Source organism: Lampetra fluviatilis, chromosome 17 (assembly GCF_964198595.1).
Source record: "Lampetra fluviatilis chromosome 17, kcLamFluv1.1, whole genome shotgun sequence".
In the NCBI taxonomy this organism is placed as follows: Eukaryota; Metazoa; Chordata; class Hyperoartia; order Petromyzontiformes; family Petromyzontidae; genus Lampetra; species Lampetra fluviatilis.
In genome coordinates, this window is record NC_136291.1 from 7,615,105 (window position 1) to 7,637,025 (window position 21,921).

The window sequence follows — 21,921 nt, forward strand, 5'->3', positions numbered from 1 at the left end:
CGAAGTGAAATTTGCACAATACCAAGAGAAGTAACACGTTCGATACATATATTGAAATGTATTTAACGTGACTTTCAAGAAAATAAGTTTTGCAATGTTAAGACAAATAGCAGACTTCCATTGTGGTCAAAACAGAAGTAAATCATCACGAAACACTTCAACACAAAAGGGCCTTACGCTCGTGGTCAACCTCCCTCACACAAAGGCATTGGAGGATACATTTTAATTTGAAGATAGCAAGCAAAAAAAAACAATCACTCACCTCCATTAAGTTCTGCATGTTGAACTTTGGCAATTGAAACAAAAGATTACTTTACAAAGTAATCAACAGGCATCTTTGCCTTATTGAGCCGAGGCCGTTTGCCCGTCGCCTCCTCCACCTCCGCCCGGCGTGGGGACAGAGACAGCCGAGCCACGCACGCAAATCCACCGCCGGTCGCCGACTCGTTTTGCGCTCAACCCTCACGGGCTGACCTCCTTTCCCTTCGCCCCCCGCCCCCCGATCCCAGCCCCGGACCAGCCCCACCTCTACCCCCCCCCCGCCCCCGCCCACCCCATGACGACCAACCCCCGCGGCTCTCTATTCAAAAGCAAATCTGAAGCGCCGGTCTCCGGGGCCGGTTGCCGCGACAACTGACAGAGGGAGGGCGGGGGGGGGGGGCAGGGGGGGGGGCGGGTCCCCCCCCCCCTGCCCCCCCCCCCCACGCTTTCAGCTGGCCACCGGACCGTGCTGGGAAGCCGCGGCGAGACAACAAAAAAGCTGGCGCCGTCGGAGAGGGCCATGCCGCGAGCCCTCGGCCCGACATCTGCGGCTCCCGCGGTAGAAATCCCACGTGGCCCTCCCCCCCCGCCGGCCCCCCCGCGGCACGGGTGGCGCTGGGTACGCGGCGGTGCCAGCTCGACAACCCACGAGGAGGAGGACGGCGCTTGGCGGCGCCGGGGGAACGAGGGAAAGTGCGACGCGCGCTTGCTCGCGCTTAATGCGATTAAACGATGGAGATGCCACGTGTTCGTTTTCTCGCGATTCGTTTTTTTATTGTTTGAAGCTTGGTTTAAAGTGCCGCTGAACCTACGGTGGTTTGGTCCCGCGGAATGAAGGCAGCTGCGTAAGGGTTAAATTTCGATTTAAAGCTTTCGTGACTGCAGGGATTCATCTTCTTGGTTCTTTCGGTAAAGTCACGTAGAATGGAAATAATAAAATAATAAAAATAAAACCTAATAAAATAATTCTCACGACGTTTCGGCCACAACGCAAGCAGCCATCCTCAGGTGAAGAACAGGTCTCGGTTGTGCCGTACGGCTCTCCCGATGTACTTTGGGGTTGTACCGCGCGTCGTTCGGCACGATGTTCCGACGTTTTCGCTCCACGTGCCGGGAGGTTCTTAGTTGACTGGCACTCCCAGCACATGGAGCGAAACGTTGGACAACCCGTCAAACAACACGTGTGGTACGCCACGGAATTATATGAGTGGCCCAGAGAATCTATATTTTCATTAATTTTGATGTTTTACCTACGTGACTTTACCGAAAAAACCTAAGAATATGATTCCTTGCAGTCACGAAAGCTTCAAATCTAGAAAGAATGGTGTGAATCCCTGTGTGTGCACACTTCTATACGTGCCAATGAATCAGTGATACCAAGTATGTAAATAATTTACAATCTTTACATATAAATGCAATTGTTCGTTTTTATATTAAGCTATGGTATCTGTATATAAATGTCAAACTTGAGTTTTTTTAAGTGGTTATGAATACCTTGTTAAATATTTAATATTGCAGAACACTGGAAACCACAAAGGAATTATTTCATTAAATATCAGGGATGCTCAACTTGGGGCGGGGTCATAAAAATGAAATAAAAAAGACGGCAATCGGCTTTCGGCAAAGCGCTTTGATCTTTCTGAAAACATTGAAACGGCAAAAAAACCTTAATTGACCACAATACAACAGCGGAATGTTTTGAATTCCTTTGCCGCCACACGAGTGGGCCATCCAGCAGATGGGCCTCTCGAGCCCCCCCCCCCACCGACCCTCCCCCCCCCTTCCCCGCGTTGAAGAGCCGCCACTCATCCTCCTCCTCCTCACCTTGTCGACGAACTCGTGGAGCGTGGCGGTGTCCTCCAGCGTCCGTCTCCACGCGTCCCTCCGCTGGGCGAAGGAGGCGAGCTTTGCCGCGAGCTCCTCGCGCAGCGCCGGCAGAGCCCGCAGCTCCGCGAAGCCCTCGTGGGAGATGCTCATCTCCTCGGCACGCCGCAGCAGCCGCTGGCCCGTGACGCTCTTCTCCTGCGGAGGTGTCGCGGCAGCGGCGTTAACTACCTCGCCTAGTGTACAGGAGGTCGTGGGTTCAAACTCGACCCAGATGCCTGTTGTATATTCTGGGTTTGCGTGTCTCTCTCTCTCATCATCATCACGGTGGCTAGGAGATGTTGACTCCCTCGCCTGGTGTACAGGAGGTCGTGGGTTCAAACCCGACCCAGATGCCTGTTGTATATTTGGAGTTTGTGTGTCTCTGTCTCTCTCATCATCATCATCATGGTGGCTAGGAGATGATGACTACCTCGCCTGGTGTACAGGTGGTCGTGGGTTCAAACCCGACCCAGATGCCTGTTGTATATTTGGAGTTTGTGTGTCTCTGTCTCTCTCATCATCATCATCATCACGGTGGCTAGGAGATGATGACTACCTCGCCTGGTGTACAGGTGGTCGTGGGTTCAAACCCGACCCTGATGCCTGTTGTATATTCTGGGTTTGCGTCTCTCTCTCTCTCTCATCATCATCATGGTGGCTAGGAGATGATGACTACCTCGCCTGGTGTACAGGAGGTCGTGGGTTCAAACCCGACCCTGATGCCTGTTGTATATTCTGGGTTTGCGTGTCTCTCTCTCTCTCTCATCATCATCATGGTGGCTAGGAGATGTTGACTACCTCGCCTGGTATGCAGGAGGTCGTGGGTTCGATACTGACTCTGACGCCTGCCGTATATATACTCCTACGTCAGCAGTTCTCCTCCAGTGTTTGTTTCACCTGATGACGGTTGCTTGTGTTGCGATCGAAACGTTGTGATCTATACATTTTCTATCTACGTGACTTTACCGAAAGAACGAGAGAGTGTGGATTCCTGCACGAAAGCTTCAAATAAAGATTGTATATATGAAGTTTACACGTCTCTCTCTCTCTCTATCCCCGTGGTCGCGGGGATTTTACTCCAGGTCCCTCGGTTTTCCTCTCCACATTTATAATCGTGCATTTCGAGTATTTGGCTGCTATAAATTGCCACGTGATGATAAGCCACTTTGTTGAGCTATCATTGTTGGCCAGGTCGCTTCTGAAAAAGAGGTACATATCTCAGTGGGCCTTGTCTGATAAAAATACAAATTTTTTTAAAAATAGTTTGTGAGATAATTGACTTGATTGGCCAAAATAATCACACCCAAAACAATATTATTAATAATAATGGAATACAAATAAATTAACATTAATCGGATGAAAACGTGCAAGGTAAGTGGCATTGGCCAAATATCCAAATGATTGAAAAATGTTCTGCACAATTGGGATTACACACAGCAACACCACTCCCCCCTTACTGCGAAAATGTATCAAGACCCTCCTGGATAATGAGTCTTGATACTCAGGGATGCTTCCCTTGGGTAAACAATCGTAATATTCAGCCTACTGTCTTTCCAGACCAATATGAAGCTATGTGAGGTGACACGGCTTTCCTAACTTCCTGGATCTTGTCCTGAAGATGATTTACTTAGCCTCAAGTGAGAGGTCGTAATTTTGGTTGTGAGCTTACAACAATCAATAATGGGCACATGAAATGCCTATAGAAATTATAATTTAATTAGTTTTGCTATGTCGGGTGGTGGAGGCTCTCACGACATAAAATTACCAGATCATTACGTAGCCTAAACCAAAAATCTATTGTGAATTTCAATATTATGATGCATCATTTCTTTCAGAAAACAAACTTTGGACTCGTTTCGACCTTCTGGGTCTCCATCAGCAGAGTCCAGTTAAACAAATGCTGCCGGGTTACCAGATGTTATTGGCAAGAGCGATTTTTTTGTTATTTTGTATGCGGAGTACTGGACTTTTGCTTAATGCACGAACGTACCCCCACAATGCACCGCTCACTGTCACGTGCCTCAAATCTGAGACGTGCGCGCGGGATTCGCGTCGCTACGCTTATCTCGGCGCGAGAGTAACTTCTCCCCCCACCTCACCAACGGGCGCCCAAATCTTTTTTTTGTGCACACACAAACGCCACTCCCGAAGAGGCCTCGTGAAATTCAATACGCGGTGACTTCAGATTCTGAACGAGCACTCGCGGGGCCAGCAGCTGCGCGCAGGCCCACACGGCGTCGGGCGCCGGGGGTGGGGGGGCAGCACTCAGCGGCCGCACTCACCGTCGCAGTTTGGGCGAACGCCTCGAACGTCCGGCGAACCTCCTGCAGCTTGTCTATCGAGTCGGCCGGGACGCCCAGGGACGACGGCTCGAGCTGCCCGTCCACCCCCAGCCACCTGCACAGCTGATCCCCCCGCCCCAAACACCACCGCCATGGGCAAACAAAACGTAGATGAGGCACGCGACCTTAATGCGGTGTTAATTGAGGCAGAATGTTATTTAGTCACAGTCTCGAGAGCCGTGTTGTTCTCAAGTCGAGGCTTAGCTCAGGCTTGAACTTATCAGTTGCTTCTCCAGACGCATCAATTGGTGGCTCAGCCATGGCCTGGCTCAGCTCTGGCTCAGCTCATGGAAATCCTAACCGTGGCTGGGCTCATGCTCAAGAGCCGGCTCACTTGAGACAGTCAAGCCTGAGCTGAGCCGTGATTTAAGGATCACGGAGAGGAATCGAGAGGCTCTTGGAGTGCAGCAGTTGGTTCGGGGCCCAAGATCTCTCACCGAATGCTTCCAAATCCAAGGCCATCCTGATAGGCACCAGACAGCGACGCACCACATCAATGCTCCCTTTCGAGCACATTCATCACTGGCTTCACTATCTATTTCTCCGACCACTTCAGGTTCCTCGGCGTCACTGTTGACTCCACCTTTTGTGTCGACGGTTACACTGCCCACATCAACAGATCTCGCAACTGCCACCTCAAGGCCCCCTCTGTCGTGAACGTCCTAACTTCATCACCACCGACATCGGCGTCGTTTCTCCGTGGCAACCCCCGCCGTCTGGAACGCCATCCCACTGCACACCCGCAGCGGCGTTCGATCTCCACCGACTGTACGAGACGCTTAAAGGCCACCTCTTTCACCTCTTTTGAGCGACACCGAGCCTGGCTACGCACCTCAAGAGTCGCGGTCATTTGTGTCTGCGAAATATTGTGCGCGTTTGCCTAATTGTATTGTTGTTGTAATTACAGGCGTTAGTCCAGTCTATGACACCCTGTGGAATTTTAGCCAAGACTTAGATTAGATTGTCGAGTTAATTGTCATTCTCTTAAGCTTATTCAACTAAAAGAGTCAAACTGGGAGTTCACACTTAGTTATTAAACGTCGGTGTGAGGGGCATGCAATTTCACCCCCCTCCAGCCCCCCAATACTATCAGATCAACCAATCGGTGGACTCATTTGGTTGATGTGCATAAGGCTGGAAGTACCCGTCGCTCAGCTACACTTCCCCACCTCCAACCTCCATCATCCCCCCCATCCCCCATCATGTGTGACAACCCCAGGGCCCCCAAACTCCAGCAATCGCCCCCCCCCATCCAGCCACCCTTTGTGCACTCTTCCCTTGGCCTCACCCCACCCCCATTGCTCCCCACCCCCTGTACACTGCGCCCCTCCAACCTGATGTCACACACCACAGATGACACGAGGGTAGAGGGAGCCAATCACAAGGCGCCGTGGGCAACACGTGGCCCTCAGAAGACATGGCGGACAGACACGCCAGTTTGTGTTGTCATAGGGAGAATGTAGCCCGTTGCCGTTTTTGCTCAACCTCGTGCGCCGCAGCCTCGAATAACTTTACTAAAATCATTTTGATCTGCGGATTAATTTTAGAGTTTGTCTCATCATAATCGTTCATGGCTAGTTGCAATCATCGTCATGCTTGATGATTTTCGTTCACTCCAAAGACAAATATTTGCATCACCAATTTCACCAGCAAAAGAAACATCGGTTTGCCGAATACCATGCAACCGAAAAAAGCAAAACAGAGATTTCCACCTTGTGATATTTATTCCATCTCTGTGAAGTCGGAAGTAGAAAAAAAAATGGCCATAGAGCAAGGTACACGGCATTCAAAGATGTCCACATTGTGGGACGTGGGTCCTCACCTCTTGAGTCTCCTCGCGAAGGGCCAGGAAGTCGGCCAGGAAACCCAGGCGATGCAGGCTCTGGTTTGACAGCATCACCAGGCCGTGCACCAGCTCCTCCACTTCGCTGTACAGCACCGTCACGGCCGCCATCGCATCCCTGCCACAAGAACGCCGCACAGTTGCCACGGGTCAACAACGCATGGCTTCTGCAGGTACCAGCAGAGATCCAGGCCCTATGCTCAGCTAGGCCTTAGGGGCCGTCCATAAATGGCGTCACGCACCGAGGGGGGGGGGAGGTGGGTCAGACATTTGTAAAGATGTGTGACGAGGGGGGGAGGGGAGGTTTGAGAAATGTGACGTCACATCAAAATGCGCAACTTTTAATAAATATAAATTAAATAGAATTGTTATAACAACAATAATTTGTATTAATTTTCATTATTAACTATTTGATTATTTAATTTTACTAAGGTCACCTTTTATTTATTCCATGAAGGAGCATTTTGCTTCTCCATGGGAGAATGGAGAAGCATACATTTAGTACATTTTTGAATGATTGTTATTAAACATTTTGATTCTAATGATTCTACCAGGGCTTTTCATTCTGTGGAATGAATATGTGATTGTTAAAATTGTACTCTTCATTTTGCTTCGTTCCACTACAAAGTTTAAAGTATTTTTTATAGTAATAATTACTTTAAATATTTTATAATTATAAGATCATTTCAATACAATATTCTGAACATCTGCAGTTTTAGTTAGACGTTGAATATTTTCAAGTGAATTTTATGCTACATTTCCTTTTTATTACATGTTTTCTCCTACAACATCAGAATGCAGCGTCACATTAAATACGCACTACAATGACAATAGTTTAAAGCGATTTGAAGCATGTTTTATTTTCAAAATGGAAATATAGTTTTGGGGAGGGGTCAGAGCTTTGTGACGTCATATTTGAGGGGGGTCTGACTTTTTGTGACGCCGTGTGACGAGGGGGGGGGTAAAAAATCGTCCAAAATCGCGTGACGTCATTTATGGACGGCCTTCATCCAGCACAGCTGGATGAAGGCCTCCTTTCGAATGTATATTGAACCTCTTTCGCACCGTACATCGCCAAACGGGCAGATAAGCTGATGTAATTACTCCATCTGCTCAGTTGATGTCCTCTCAGATGCGTTCCATTTTTGTGCTGCCACTGTTATTACTTTTGACCATCAGCCATCATCGCTTAGTGACCTGCCTCAAGCCCAATAACATTTCTGAACAGATACAACTATGTAATTAACCTCTATCATATTCTCTAATGCATGCGTTCCTCTTTTTGTCTCATACCTTTATTGGTAAGAAATGACAATTTGCACATATTTAATTGCAGCTACGGCAAGCATCATGGTGGCGAGATGTTAACTACCTTGCTCGGTATACAGGAAGTCGTGCATTAAATCCAAACCCTGATGCCTGTATATTTGGAGTTTGCATGTTCTCCCCATGCTCGTGTGGATTTTTATCCGGGTCCTCCGGTTTTTCCCCTCCACATTTAGAATCAACGTGTGTTTAGCGTCTTTGGCTGCTATATATTTCCATGTGATAAGCCACATTTGTGGCCAGGTCGCTTCTGAAACAACAACCCACAGTTTGACCGACCACAGTGCACACGCTGAGGGCGACCTTCACCCAGCAGGAGACCCACAAAGGGCTCTTAATTAGCATCAATTATTTATGTTTTAACATTTGGAATAAGTAAAACAGCCGCTACGATGATTTGTCATGCTTTAACACACAGAGACACTTCTAGTAAACAGTAACAGCACAGATTGATGAACGCATTCCCGTGTGAAAAACGTTTCACAAAACAAACAGCACCTCCCACAAACGAGGACCTGGATCCTCCACGCACATCACAGTGGAGCCCATCCTACAAAAATAAATCTAAACATAGCGCGAGCAGTTTTCTCGAAACACTCGAGTCACACAGCTGTGTGACTCTGTGCACTGGTATGGCATAAAAACGACACGCAGGGGAAAGCAAAGTGGATCAATCAATAAAAGTGTCTCGATTTAAAACTTTCGTGACTGCAGGGATTCATCTTCTTGGTTCTTTCGGTAAAGTCACGTAGAAGGGAAATAATAAAATAATACAAATAAAACATAACAAAATACAATTCTCACGACGTTTCGGCCACAACGCAAGCAGCCGTCCTCAGGTGAAGAACAGGTCTGTCGAAAAGACAGCGTCTGAATGAACACCACCAGGCTTGGCAGCGTATATTTAAGCTTAGAGTCGCAGCTTAAATATACGCCTGGTGGTGTTCATTCAGACGCTGTCTTTCCGACAGACCTGTTCTTCACCTGAGGACGGCTGCTTGCGTTGTGGCCGAAACCTCGTGAGAATTATTATGTTTAATTTTTATTATTTTATTATTTCCCTTATACGTGACTTTACCGAAAGAACCAACAAAATAAAATTGTCCTTTCAGATTACGCACACCGGGCACACTTTTGTCCACACAATATTCCATTTGGGCAGGGGGTCTATAGTAGGGAATGGGTTTGAAGGTGGGGAAAGGAGCAGCTATTATCCCCCTCCCCCCCCAAAATAAAATAAAATCTGCCTCTGTGATAACTGCTAGAACTGCGTTTATGATTTACGTTTAGTTTGGCTTTTCCACGAGTAAACTATTCAAATTCTTAGGTTTTTTTCGGTAAAGTCACATAGGCAAAAAATTAAAATTAATAAAAGTAAAATAAAAATCACGACGTTTCGGAGGCAACACAAGCATCCGTCTTCAGGTGGAACCGTCACAGCACGCTTGCTGTATCATTGCATCATTACTTGATGCAGCAGTCGTGGCTGTGACGGTTCCACCTGAAGACGGAAGCTTGTGTTGCCTCCGAAACATCGTGATTTTTATTTTATTTTTATTTTACTTTTATTAATTTTAATTTTAATTTTTTACCTACGTGACTTTACCGAAAAAGCCTAAGAATACGAATCCTTGCAGTCACAAAAGCTTCAAATCTAGAAATCAACTATTCAACTATGGCTCTATTTTACCAGGTAAGGCCCCACTGAGCTACGTAGCTCTTTTTCCCAAGTCACCTGGCCACAAATGATAGCTCAACGAAGTGGCTTATCGCGTGCAAATGTATAGCAGCCGCATACTCTGAAACGCACGTTGCTAAATGTGGAAGAAAAAACCGGAGGACACGGAGACAAATCCACGCGATCGCGGGGAGAGAGACATTCAAACTCCAAATATAGAGGCGTCAGGGTCGGGACGGAACCCACGACCAGGCATTTAACATCTCGCCACCGCGGCGAGAAACATGGATGATGCTGGGACTCGGTATAACAAACATCCCCCCTAGATGGCATGAGTGAGCTGTGACAATCGCCTTCAATGGATGGACGAACAAAAGGGGAACGAATGTGGGGGGGGGGAGGTAATCTTTCGGTTGACTGGTTCCCATTCTCAAAGGCTGACAAGCAAACTCTGAGCTGTGAAGGTGAAAGTAGGTCATCTGTGATTATTAGCCCTGGAACTACAAACAATTGGTGAGTATGCGTGACTGTGTAGCTCTGTGTGTTGAAACGTGTGTGTGTGTCTGTGCACATGGCGGTGAGCGCGCTGCGCTATTAACCCGGCGACCCAGGTTCGATTCCCGCTCACGGCTAGCACCAGTGACGATTATCTGAACCGGTCCTGGGCCTCCCCTATGTCGACTCAGCCTCACATGAGTACCTGGTGCGGTGTGTAAAAATCGCCACTGGGGAGACAAAGGCGGTCGGGCGTGGTGCAGGCCACCCACCCCCTCGTGTGCCGTGCCAGCCTTCATAGGTGCTCGCTAACAGCACTTGCCCCTACAGTCTGTTAAGGCTATACGGGGGATCTTTGTCTCTGTTTTATTGTGGGGAGCAGGAGTGTAGTTGGTTCGCGAACTGCGCTACGAACCCGGCGAGCAGAGTTCGATGCCAGCTTACGGCCAAAAACAGTGGTGAGGCCTTCCCTCCAATGTCGACTAGTGCAGCGTGTAAATACCTGCCCTGGGGAAACAAAGGGGGCCAGATGTGGTGTGGGCCACACCACCCCATCACTTACCCCAACGGTCTCAAAAAAAGACAAAGGGGATCTTTGTCTTTTTTTGCTGTGCATGTGTGCCTGAATGAGTACCTTGGGCGGTTTGTAATTAGGGTGTCAGTATTAGGAAGGACAGTGTGCCCGGGTGTAGGTAGCATTGGTCATAATCACCTGCCCGTGAACCGTGCCTGCCACAATAGGTGCTCGCTTTCAGCACTTGCCCCACAGTGTGTTAGGGGCTACGCGGGGGATCTTTGTCTATTTTTATGGAAGGTGAGAGTGTAGTTGCTCGCACACTGTGCTGAGAGCACACAGTTCCTGGCTAAACAACACAACACCAGCCGCATAGCAACTGAACTTAGGTTAGGCCTCCCCTGGGTCAACTCGGCCTTAAATGAGTATCTGGTACTGGATCAACAACTTGAAGGAAGAGCACAGGGCAGCCAGGCATCTCTCCGACCACAACACCTACTCACCACTAACTAGTGCTCATGCTAACAGGCTATCAGGCTACATGGGGGATGTTTGTCTTTGCTGCAGAGTTATATTTTAATTTACAAACACCGAATGGAACGCATCTGCAGGGACATCCACCGAGGAATTGACATCAGGTCACGTCAGGTGCTGTGTGGATCATTGCATCGCACGATGGCGAGAGGTGGCGGCGGTTTAGGGAGGCCTAGGCAACATACGGCATAGGCCGTATGTTGCCTATGCTGGGTAAAAAAAACAGTGCATGCATTTTCTTTGCTGGCTGGCTGGCTGGCTAAGAGCCCAGCCGAAAAATACCTTGCCAATCAGCCGGCTGGGTCAGTTGGCTAGTTAACTGTCTGGCAGGCTGCCTAACTAACCGTCTCATTCGCCGTCTGGCAGGCAATCAGCCTAGCTAAGCAGCTGTGTACCTTGCCAATCGGCTGGTTCACTGGCAGGCCGTCTAACTAGCTGGCCGCTCCACTTGCCCGTTGGCAGGCTGGACGAGACTGGCCCAATCGGCCTGGCTGACTGGCTAGATGGCCGGTCGGTCGGGAGGGTGCAGGCGTCACCGGTAGTCGGGGGAGGCTGTGACGGGGGAATCCTCGCGCTTGAGCCGCGCCAGCGCAGCGCCACCCTCACGTTGCAGGACCACGAGGCGCGAGTCCTCCAGCACCCGCGCCATCATCTTCCTGTGGCGCTCGGCGACCTCCCGTGCCTCCTGCCACGGACGGCACGCGCAGAGCGAGCGGCGATCACCGACAAGAGCGAGCGGCGATCACCGACAAGAGCGGGCGGCGATGTTTACGTCACCGGGTGATGACGCCGTGGGTTCGTGTGTTCTCGACGATTGAGGATAAATTAACAAAAACAACGTCTCATTTGTCCGGTGCTGTTATGCGGTGTAAATCTGTCCAGGTGGTGCTGTGAGTTGAAATCAGTGGTCAACTCTCTGCCCATCATCCATCTATGGTTGTTAAAATATCAACCACTTTGTGCCGAGTCATCTGTTATCTTCCCATGGCGATTACTGCTCCCCTCCACAGGATTGGTGGCAAGATGTTAACTAACGCGTCTGGTATACAGGCGGTTGTGGGTTCGATCCCGATCCCGATCCCGACCCCGACGCCGGTATATTCGGAGTTTGCGTGTCTCTCTCCCCGTGGTCGTGTGGATTTTTCTCCGGGTCCTGCGGTTTTTCCCTCCACATTTAGAATCATGCGTGGAGAGTATTTGGCTGCTAAAACATTCCATGTGAGAAGCCACTTCGTCGAGCTATCGTTTGTGGCCTGGCCACTTCTGAAAAAGAGCTATATAGCTCCTGTGGGGCCTTACCTGGTAAAATAAAAAGTTTCATAATAGTTTAAATTTAACAATCAGGAATTTATACCAATGGGTCAGGAGATGAATGCCTACCCGTGGGGGGACTTTGACGTTCGACAAAACGTGACAACACAATAACCGTTTAGACCGCCTCCTAACCCACAAACATTTCTCTCTCCTCCTCTCACCGATATAAATATCGTCACTTAAAGCTCTATTTAAAACCCACGGCATCGCAGGCCCTATGGGCGGCGGGCGAAGGATTACGTCGGGTCAAATCGCGCCCGCTGCCAATGAACTCCGCGGGCACGAAGCAGAAAGCGAGCGGTGGAAAGGAACCGGCGAAGGGAGTGACGTTCCCTCGGGTTTACCTGCGCCGTCTTAGGAGGGGGGCTGTCGGTCAGCGTCTGGATGGAGCTTCGCAAAAACACGCCAGCTCCCCGGCACGCAGACAGGAAGGGCTCCAGCTTCTGCAAACAAACGGCGAAACAAAGGGCGGCCTCGCGCTTGCACGGCAAAGTCATTTGGGAAAACTCTAATAGTTTTTGGACAAAGCTGATTTTTTTTTTACAGTTGTCTTTGGCAAAATTTCAAGGGATGAATTAAGGACACCTCCGCTTGGGAAAATGCAGCCCGGAGCGGGGACTGAAAGAATGTCCACATCACCATTGCTCAACAACAATGTAATGACTCAAGTTCTATTTATAAAATCGGGGCATTATTTTTGGTCAAGTAACAATGGATAATTGGAGTATGTGAAATATGTGGCAAGGCAAGTCGCCTTCGGTGGCAAGGTCAATCGCTGACAATGCTGCTGATGCCATCGTGTTGCCAGATCCTTGCGCTGTTGCAGTTGACACCTCACCTCCAAGTCCTGCTCTTACACGACCCCCACCATCTGGCTTTAGGCCTTAACCTTGCCCGCTGAACCCTGGGGGGGTACCACTCCCGTCTGATTAATCTCCACAACTCCGATTAGCGTGAGTGGTTATGTATGGTGCGAAAGAAGTTCAACATATATACGTGTAGAGGATAACATTCTGATATGTACACAAGCAATCGTCAGCAGCTTTCCCGCTATTTTTTCTCCCAAGAAAAAATTGCGGTAAAGCTGCTGACGATTGCTTCTGTTGCGATCGAAACGTCATAGTTTTCTTGTTATTTTCTTTAAACCAAATAAACACAACCTGAAAGATGCATAAGACATCCTCAAAGGGCAACTGAATAAGTTCACCAAGACAGCAAAGAAAATACGTGACTAAGTTATTATTTTTGCAGCTTTATAGCCCTTGTGGAACATCATAAGGATTTACATCACTTACTCATGATCAACACACGAAGGTTAAAAGACGTCATCGTGACCGTGAATAAACAAACCACGAAACAAGTGGCCCCGGTGAGGACACAACGCTGGAAGGGCTGATGGCCAGTGGGCGAGAAGAATTGCTGAGCGACAGGCAACGAAGGCTACGAGGCCTCACACACGACAGTGCCGTGGGGAGGCGTCAGCATGCACTTACTTGTGCTACGTCATCACCTTTTGCCGAAAAAGTTAATTATCGCCATTAGATTTTTTAAAAATCGGCAATCTTTGGATAACCATTGAATAAACTTGCCCAGTTTTCTAAACAAAAATTTCACATCCATTGGATGATATTTACAAGAATTGCCATGGCGCTCACGTTACAGAGACGGACGGTGAGACGGACCGAAAGCGTTGAAGAGACGTCGCCCCTCCACCCAAACGGCGCCGCTCGTCTTCGTCCAGTCCCCTCGGCGTGACGTGAGCAGCGTGAGGGCAGCCCACGCCGCTCGATGCCGTTTCACGTCTCACTTCGCGCCAGATAGCCGGACCCGAGGAGTGGTCCTCACTCTCCGAGGAGTGGTCCTCACTCTCCGAGGAGTGGTCCTCACTCTCCGAGGAGTGGTCCTCACTCTCCGAGGAGTGGTCCTCACTCTCCGAGGAGTGGTCCTCACCCTCCGAGGAGTGGTCCTCACCCTCCGAGGAGTGGTCCTCACCCTCCGAGGAGTGGTCCTCACCCTCCGAGGAGTGGTCCTCACTCTCCGAGGAGTGGTCCTCACTCTCCGAGGAGTGGTCCTCACTCTCCGAGGAGTGGTCCTCACCCTCCGAGGAGTGGTCCTCACCCTCCGAGGAGTGGTCCTCACCCTCCGAGGAGTGGTCCTCACCCTCCGAGGAGTGGTCCTCACCCTCCGAGGAGTGGTCCCTCACCTCTCCGAGGAGTGGTCCTCACCCTCCGAGGAGTGGTCCTCACCCTCCGAGGAGTGGTCCTCACCCTCCGAGGAGTGGTCCTCACCCTCCGAGGAGTGGTCCTCACCTCCGAGGAGTGGTCCTCACTCTCCGAGGAGTGGTCCTCACCCTCCGAGGAGTGGTCCTCCTCCTCCGAGGAGTGGTCCTCACGCTCCGAGGAGTGGTCCTCACCCTCCGAGGAGTGGTCCTCACCCTCCGAGGAGTGGTCCTCACTCTCCGAGGAGTGGTCCTCACTCCGCTACTGATGCGTTGCGGGTTGGCGATGCCGCGAGCCCTCACTCTCCGAGGAGTGGTCCTCACCCTCCGAGGAGTGGTCCTCACTCTCCGAGGAGTGGTCCTCACCCTCCGAGGAGTGGTCCTCACTCTCCGAGGAGTGGTCCTCACTCTCCGAGGAGTGGTCCTCACTCTCCGAGGAGTGGTCCTCACTCTCCGAGGAGTGGTCCTCACTCTCCGAGGAGTGGTCCTCACTCTCCGAGGAGTGGTCCTCACTCCGCTACTGATCGTTGCGGTTGGCGATGCCGCGAGCGAGCGCGCCGGCTTGGGGGTCGTGGGCCGCGGCTGCGCCACGCCGAAGATTGGCTACGTACGGCGCGAAAGAAGTTCAACAAGCGGACATACATACCATGCGGAACGTGAGCCAGTCCTCGTGGCAGTAGGGGTGCGAGCCCTCGAACTCCTGCGGAAGCTGCGCCGGATCAATGTGCTTGTAGAGCGATTTGAGCGACGTCACGATGTCGTACTGCGGAGAGGAGCAAAGTCGGAACGGACCCCGTCAACAGAGTGGGAAACACGGCAGTGCCGCACCGCATGGTCAAAGAGCAAGCGGCAAGAAGTTGGAATCGTGCCCTGTACGTATGTTGAACCTCTTTAGCACCGATCATAGCCAATCGTGCGAATCGGAGGTGCGGGAGAAGGACAACAAACTAAACACAAAAAACAGTTCTAGAGAAATGAGTGTTCAATCTCGATTTAAAAGTGCATAACTCCAGTGGCTTCCTAATATGGGAAAGAAGAGCATTCCAGACGGCCGCAAAAGCGCAACTGAAAGCACGCGATGCGGTGACCATCTTTGTTCAATGGCAAATTATCCCAAAGCCCCCCTTCGTATTAATTTGAATAGACTATTTGATGAACCAAGCCAACACCTCTAAGCTCTCGAGTGTAAAGCTTCTGGGGTAGACGTGCTTCTCAAGTTTAGTAGTCCAATCATTGAAAAAATGCAACACATCTTGAATCCCAAGAGAGTGGTGCGTGAAGCAAGTAACGGGCATTATGAGATTGTGGATAAAGAAGAGGTTTTTTATTGTTATGCTGAAGAGGTAATAGAGAGAGGAGAGTATTGGAGAGGGGGTGGGCGGATAGAGGCAGCCGGGCAGACTAAGGGCTTTCATTATCCAGTGTCCGTGTTAGTGACCTGCCCCGATTGACTGTTGACTGTGTCGTTTATAAATATGTACACACACATACGTGTGTATCAGGACAGTCTTAAAGACATTTCAGTATTATTTAACGGAAATGACAGCGCGCTGGAGTATGTGACCTCATTCAGCCTATCGCACTGGCATCGCTCGGTAAGCGGAGGAGTCTCAATTCAAACGCTGCCAGATTGGCGATGAAGGTGCAGCGGAGGCTCATGTGGAGGGATGAGTGCCACGGTGGTGAGATGTTGACTACCTCGCCTGGTATACAGGAGGTCGTGGGTTCGATTACGACCCTAATGCCTGCTGTAAATTGGAGTTTGTGTGTCTCTCTCTCTCTCATCTTCATCACGGTGGCTAAGAGATGTTAACTACCTCGTCGGATATGCAGGAGGTCGTGGGTTCAATCCTGACCCTGACGCCTGTTGTATATTTCGAGTTTGTGTGTCTCTCTCCACGTGGTCACGTGGATCTTCCTCCGGGCCCTCCGGTTTTTCCATCCACATTTAGAATCAACATCACACGTTTAGAGTATTTGGCTGATATAAATGTCCACATGATGATAAGCCGCTTCGTTGAGATATTATTTGAGGCCAAGTCGCTTCTGAAAAAGAGCTGTATAGCTCAGTGGGCCTTACTTGGTAAAATTAAAATAGTTTAGTCAAATAGTTTAGTTTAGAGTGAGGTCTGGTGTAATGTGGTCAACTTGGGTCTGCTACAACACCCCTCGACTTAGGCGTGTGCAGAGATCAGGTCAGAGAGGTCATCCCAATAGCGGAAGGCATGGCTGAAAACAGCCACGCAATTATGCGTCGACATGGAAAATTGCACCAGACAGCTTGTACTAACCAGGCTACTGGCAGAGACTGAGCATGCTCGGCACAATAGCTCTTGCCCAGAGGATGCAGCTCCCCTCATGCACATGTGCGACAACGTAATAATACATTGGAGGTTTGGAGTTTCATTTCAATGAATGAGCCGAGGGGCTTGTCTCTCTCTCTCTCTCCGCCTCTTTCTTGCCCAAACTTGTGTATGCCATTCATGCCAATCAAGCCAATGATCACGACTCTTGTACAACAGTATACTGCCATGGCTGTGAACTTGACACACACACGAACAAGACGGCACATCCACATCGGGGGGGCCACGCACGAGATCTATGGTTGGGTTTGGGTCTCTCGCGTTTGCCCTCGTAAGCCGAGGCAACCCAGCGGTGACTTTTTTGAGTTGGCAATTTTAAATGTGGTAGCCGACAGGACGGTCAACACATCGGTGCCATGAGCCTTTGGTCTGCAGAGTTCTCCTGAGCATCGCGAGCCCAGGACCAGGTTGCCAGAGGTCGCAACCGGATACCCGATACCCGTACCCTACCCGATACCCGGCTACCCGTACCCGGCCAGGTACGGGTAGCCGTTTGCGACCCTGGTGCGGCCGGGTATGGGTACGGGTAGGCCGTGAGTCACTGGTGAGTCACCGTTTGTCATTCATTTCGGGTAGGGTACGGGTAGGAAACGGGTACCCGTACCCGGACGGGTACGGGTACGGGTACCCGTTTGCGACCCTGGTACGGCCGGGTACGGGTAAGGAAACAAAACCCGTTTGCGACCTCTGCAGGTTGCCCATCAGCCAGCTCTGCCGTCTAAGGCAAGAGCCACGGCCACATTTCTCCCAGATGGGTTGACTCATCGAAGTGTGGTGCGCAAAGGGCAACATTTAATGAGTTGGTGGCTGCAAGATCACTGTGGTTACAAAATACCAGTGGTTAAACTTTGTTGTGTGCTTTCCCTCCATATGACACATTATAAATCAAGCTACTATTGTGCGTGTGTGGACAACTGCTGGGTTAGAATCTATAAAGGAAACAATGTCAATGAACTGTATTTCGTGCAAACTTGAAGGGAAGACACCACAATTTGTGAAGTTTGCGAAATTCACGTAAAAAAACACATATCCGTGCTCAAAAGTGTTTTAGAATCAGAGACACGAAGAAAGTTCAGGACAAGCATTTTGAAGCTTCCTACATATATACAATATATAAATCTATGGAACCGTATTGGACTGTAAAAGAAAAGTGCAATGGCTTTCATTTGATCAACCAAACCATTCATTTAATATGCCGGTTGATTGCAAAGTGGTACAAATATAATATGCAAACGGCCATTTTAATCTACATATGAAATATACAGTAGATTAGTAATCATAAAGAAATCACATTTTTTCTTTAGCAGTTGATAATTACTGAGATATACTCATGACACACATACTGGATATATGTATGTGCATTAAAAAAGCTATTACTCAAGGCATTTATAAAGCGAACAATTTCTCTATATTCACGTCTCTTAGGGGCTCTCAGTTGGACTTAAGGCGGCACAACCGAAAAGCAGGGATTGCCCTTGCACATGTCAACTCACCTGGACGACTGAAGACTTGTCCAGCTTAAAGGAGGGCTCTCGATCTACCAGAATCAGCACGGAGTGCAGGCTGTTGGCGATCGTCTCCTGGAAAAAAAATGTCAGGAGAAAAAAAAGTAACCCAAAGGGTCAGTGCTCAGCGTCAAAGCCACGGCGTTTGTCAAACGCCGTTCTCCTGCATGGGCAATGATCAAAGTTCCCCATTAAATAATTCAATTGGTACAAAACTGACGCTTTATACAAGGGATCATGTTTGCAATAACCACAACACAAGCAGTCAAAATGCAAACAAAAAGAAACAACTCTGATGATGATAATGATATGCACTGTCCTTGAAGTTGATTGGTCCACACCTGAGACAGCTTTTCTTAGAACCTAGTCTCCACTGGTGTTGGACCAGATGACGCCAAAAGGCGTACAACTCAAAAACAGCGCACTATCAGAGTATTGAGAGCTCAGGGTAAGCATTTACGCTGTGAGACCTCCTTTACTAGTGGCAAAATATAATAGTAGGTCATTATCAGAGTTGTTTCTTTTTGTTTGCATTTTGACTGCTTGTGTTGTGGTTATTGCAAACATGATCCCTTGTATAAAGGTGTTAGTTTTGTACCAGTTGAAAGGGTAAAAAGCTACTATTATATTTTGCCATTGGTAAAGGAGATGTCTCATAGCGTAAATGCTTTCCCCATTAAACTTGAGCCAATAAAAGCAGTGGGTCACGCAAACCCCCCCCCCACCTCTCATCAACTGTGCTGCACCCATTGCATCTCTTCCGTGACACAATGGAGCACCAGTTGCCATATCGTCCAAACACCCATCACTGCAATAACTCGGGTGCAATTGGCTGGAGCGCGGCTCAACGGTTGTAGCTCAGACGTGAGATTAGGGTGGCGAATAGTTTTGCGGTGGCCGTCGAGGCTTTATTTATTCATTACAATTACATCGAGTGCGTTCCACTCTCGATTTCCGGGGGGGGGGATGGAGGGGGATGGAGGGGGGGGAAATATAAAAGCGGTGGTCAAAGGGATAAAGGCGCAGCCATGAAATTGCTCGCTCATGCCACTGCTGGAAGGGCCTCCCATTAGAGGGGTGCTCTAGAGAGCCTCTCCAACAAAATGACTCATGTTAATATTATTAATTGATATGTGAATGCCAACGGATGATGAATGTCATCGATAGCCTCTGTTTAAAAAACGTAAACACCAATGTAAGAATACTTAATCACAGGACTGCATAACATGGCGTGGGTTTTTTAAACAAATATTTTATATCGTTATCATTCACGTGGCAGCTGAAAACAAGAACAATCGAATGCACACTGTGCGCACAATACACAATAATGCTGCAGGTTTATCATTTGTGTAATGTAAGATGTCTTAATTCTTGTGTGAGTACAGCGAGGATTTGGAAAGCCTAACAAAGGCCTTCCCATGTCTGCGGCCAAAAACCTCACAATGGTGGGGGGGGGGGGAAGTCGAGACAGGAACGAACCCTGTGCGGGTCGGCAGACATCGCGCGAGACTCTCACCGGACTGGAGGGGGGTCAGCGAGTTACAGCAATTTCACAAGAGATTTAAATCCCACAGCCCCTTGCACTCGCAGGCTGGCTGGGAGCTCCGCATTCCGGCCAGCCAGCTCAAATGCTACCCCCAAATAAAAAAAAAGAATAAGCACAGATTCCGAGCCCAAGGACATGACAAGTCTGTTGTTGAAACATATGGCAGCGCTGCAAAAAGGGATGTAAATGCAACAACGGTGACGCTTAAGTGACCGTAGACATGTGGAAAGCTACGTCGCGCTGTCAAATGTTATCACTGCGTGAAATCACGCCCTTGGTGCGGCGGTGGGCTTCTCGGATTTGTTTTACTGATGCGCGGGACGCAGGACGCTGCCGTTGAATGTCTCAATCCACAGTGAAGAGACACAGGAAGGAGAGGCTGTGGCAAGGGCAATGATTGTGAACATACGTCTTTAAAATGTACTCTCTAGCGAGCTGAACCTGCCTAGAGTGACCACTTGTAGGACGTCCAGGTACAAGATGGGTCACTGACGCACTTTACTTCAACACCCATCCACAACGTGCGCAGCCACTGAAAACCACGACGAAGGGCAAGACGAATCCAGATCATATGCTACAGGGTTAACAGAGTGACAGAGATATACATGCAAATATGCATACATGTACGTATAAAACAAGTTAAGAGAAGGTACAAATGTGATTTTTTTTTTTACAGTTGTGTTCTGAGTTCGCCCAAGTAGAAACAATTGAATGACGGCGTACAAACACTTGGGTGAAATGTGAAATAGAGGGAAGAAACTAAATTGATTAATTGTTACTTGTACAGAATCTACTGTGATAAAACTGTTTTGTAGAGGGTCAATGGTTTATTTTGTGGTCTAGGCAAGTAGAAAGGGAAACTGTTTACTTCCATGCTCTGCCCTTGCGAGTCACCCTTCGTAAATGTTATTACAATCTCGTCATCGGCAGGTCCAATTTTACTAATGAAACGAGGTTTTTGAAACGAAAGAATCATGCCAACATACTCATGTAGCCTACCACAAGAAAAATGTAAGCAACAAACAAATACAATTAATTCGGTGTGAATTCGGGAACAGCTGCCCTGTCCCAAATGATTCAACACCTGCTCGGGCGATCATTGAACAAAGATTCGTCTGTCCGGGGGAGAGAGAACATCTCAAGAATGGTCAGCATCGCAGCGACGACGTTTAAGGAATGCCGCCAAGGAATCTGCTCGGCGGCTGGGGGAGGGAATGTGGCTCAAAAAAACAAGTGGATGAACGCGCGCGGACAGCATCCAATCAACAGGATGCGGCGGTTTCCACTTTGAACCGCGCACTAGGCCTACGATCCCGCGGGACAACGTGCGGTCGCATTGCCGTAAACAAGAGACGGAAACCTTTCCAACAGCGAGAAAATATTTGGCCCCGATAAATTTGTCATCCCGCTCCGTGGCCATTCAAAAAGGGAGGATTGTTTGCAGTGTTTCAAGGTTTATTGTTGATATATCTGTGTACCACACCAAAATATGTTTCAATAATAGCCATCAAAAGAGCATCCCCTGCTTGGGATGGAAACAATTTTGGCAATGTGCGTTGACTTTCAAAAACGCTTGGGCAGTTGTTTGACAGCAGGCAATCTGTAGGCTTTGTAGTGCAGTCAGGCGTACACAAGTCACTGTACCATTTGTCATTAACTCAATGAAAAATTGACACTGGAATTGAGGTTTTTGCCATTGTAGCATTGTGTTTTAAAATAACGTTTATACTCTTCTTTGGGTCTTCTGTTAAAGTCACGTAGATAGGTTCAAAGAAAATAACAGTTTTTTTTATTATTTTCTTTAAACCTATCTAGGTGACTTTACTGAAAGACACAAAGAATATGAATTCCTGCAGTCACGAATGCTTTAAGTCAAGATTCAACGTTTATACTGCAGGTCTGGAAATGACAGAGCAATGCTATTTATGCGTTAAATAACAAAACAAATTCCACGCTCGTTCACAACAAATGTGAAAAGTGACAATGCTGCACGCCTTACAAAGCAGAGTTTTAAAAGCTTGACTAAGTGCATTGCGATTGGCAAGAGGCAGAGAAAAGGCTTTGAAATAAAATGTTGCATTCTCTCCATGGGTACATTCTCCCGATTATTGTCTGA

At 48.8% G+C, this 21,921-nt stretch overlaps 1 protein-coding gene across 1 annotated transcript in view; it reads right to left on the reverse strand.

The window, feature by feature from the left end:
• LOC144936899 (pleckstrin homology domain-containing family G member 4B-like) overlaps window positions 1–21,921 on the reverse strand; it is a 105,336-nt gene that overhangs the window by 22,269 nt on the left and 61,146 nt on the right. The window contains 7 exon segments of the mRNA XM_078864108.1: window positions 2,086–2,283; window positions 4,410–4,532; window positions 6,292–6,430; window positions 11,396–11,544; window positions 12,518–12,616; window positions 15,038–15,154; window positions 18,248–18,334. Of these exon segments, the coding sequence (XP_078720234.1) occupies window positions 2,086–2,283; window positions 4,410–4,532; window positions 6,292–6,430; window positions 11,396–11,544; window positions 12,518–12,616; window positions 15,038–15,154; window positions 18,248–18,334 (912 nt within the window).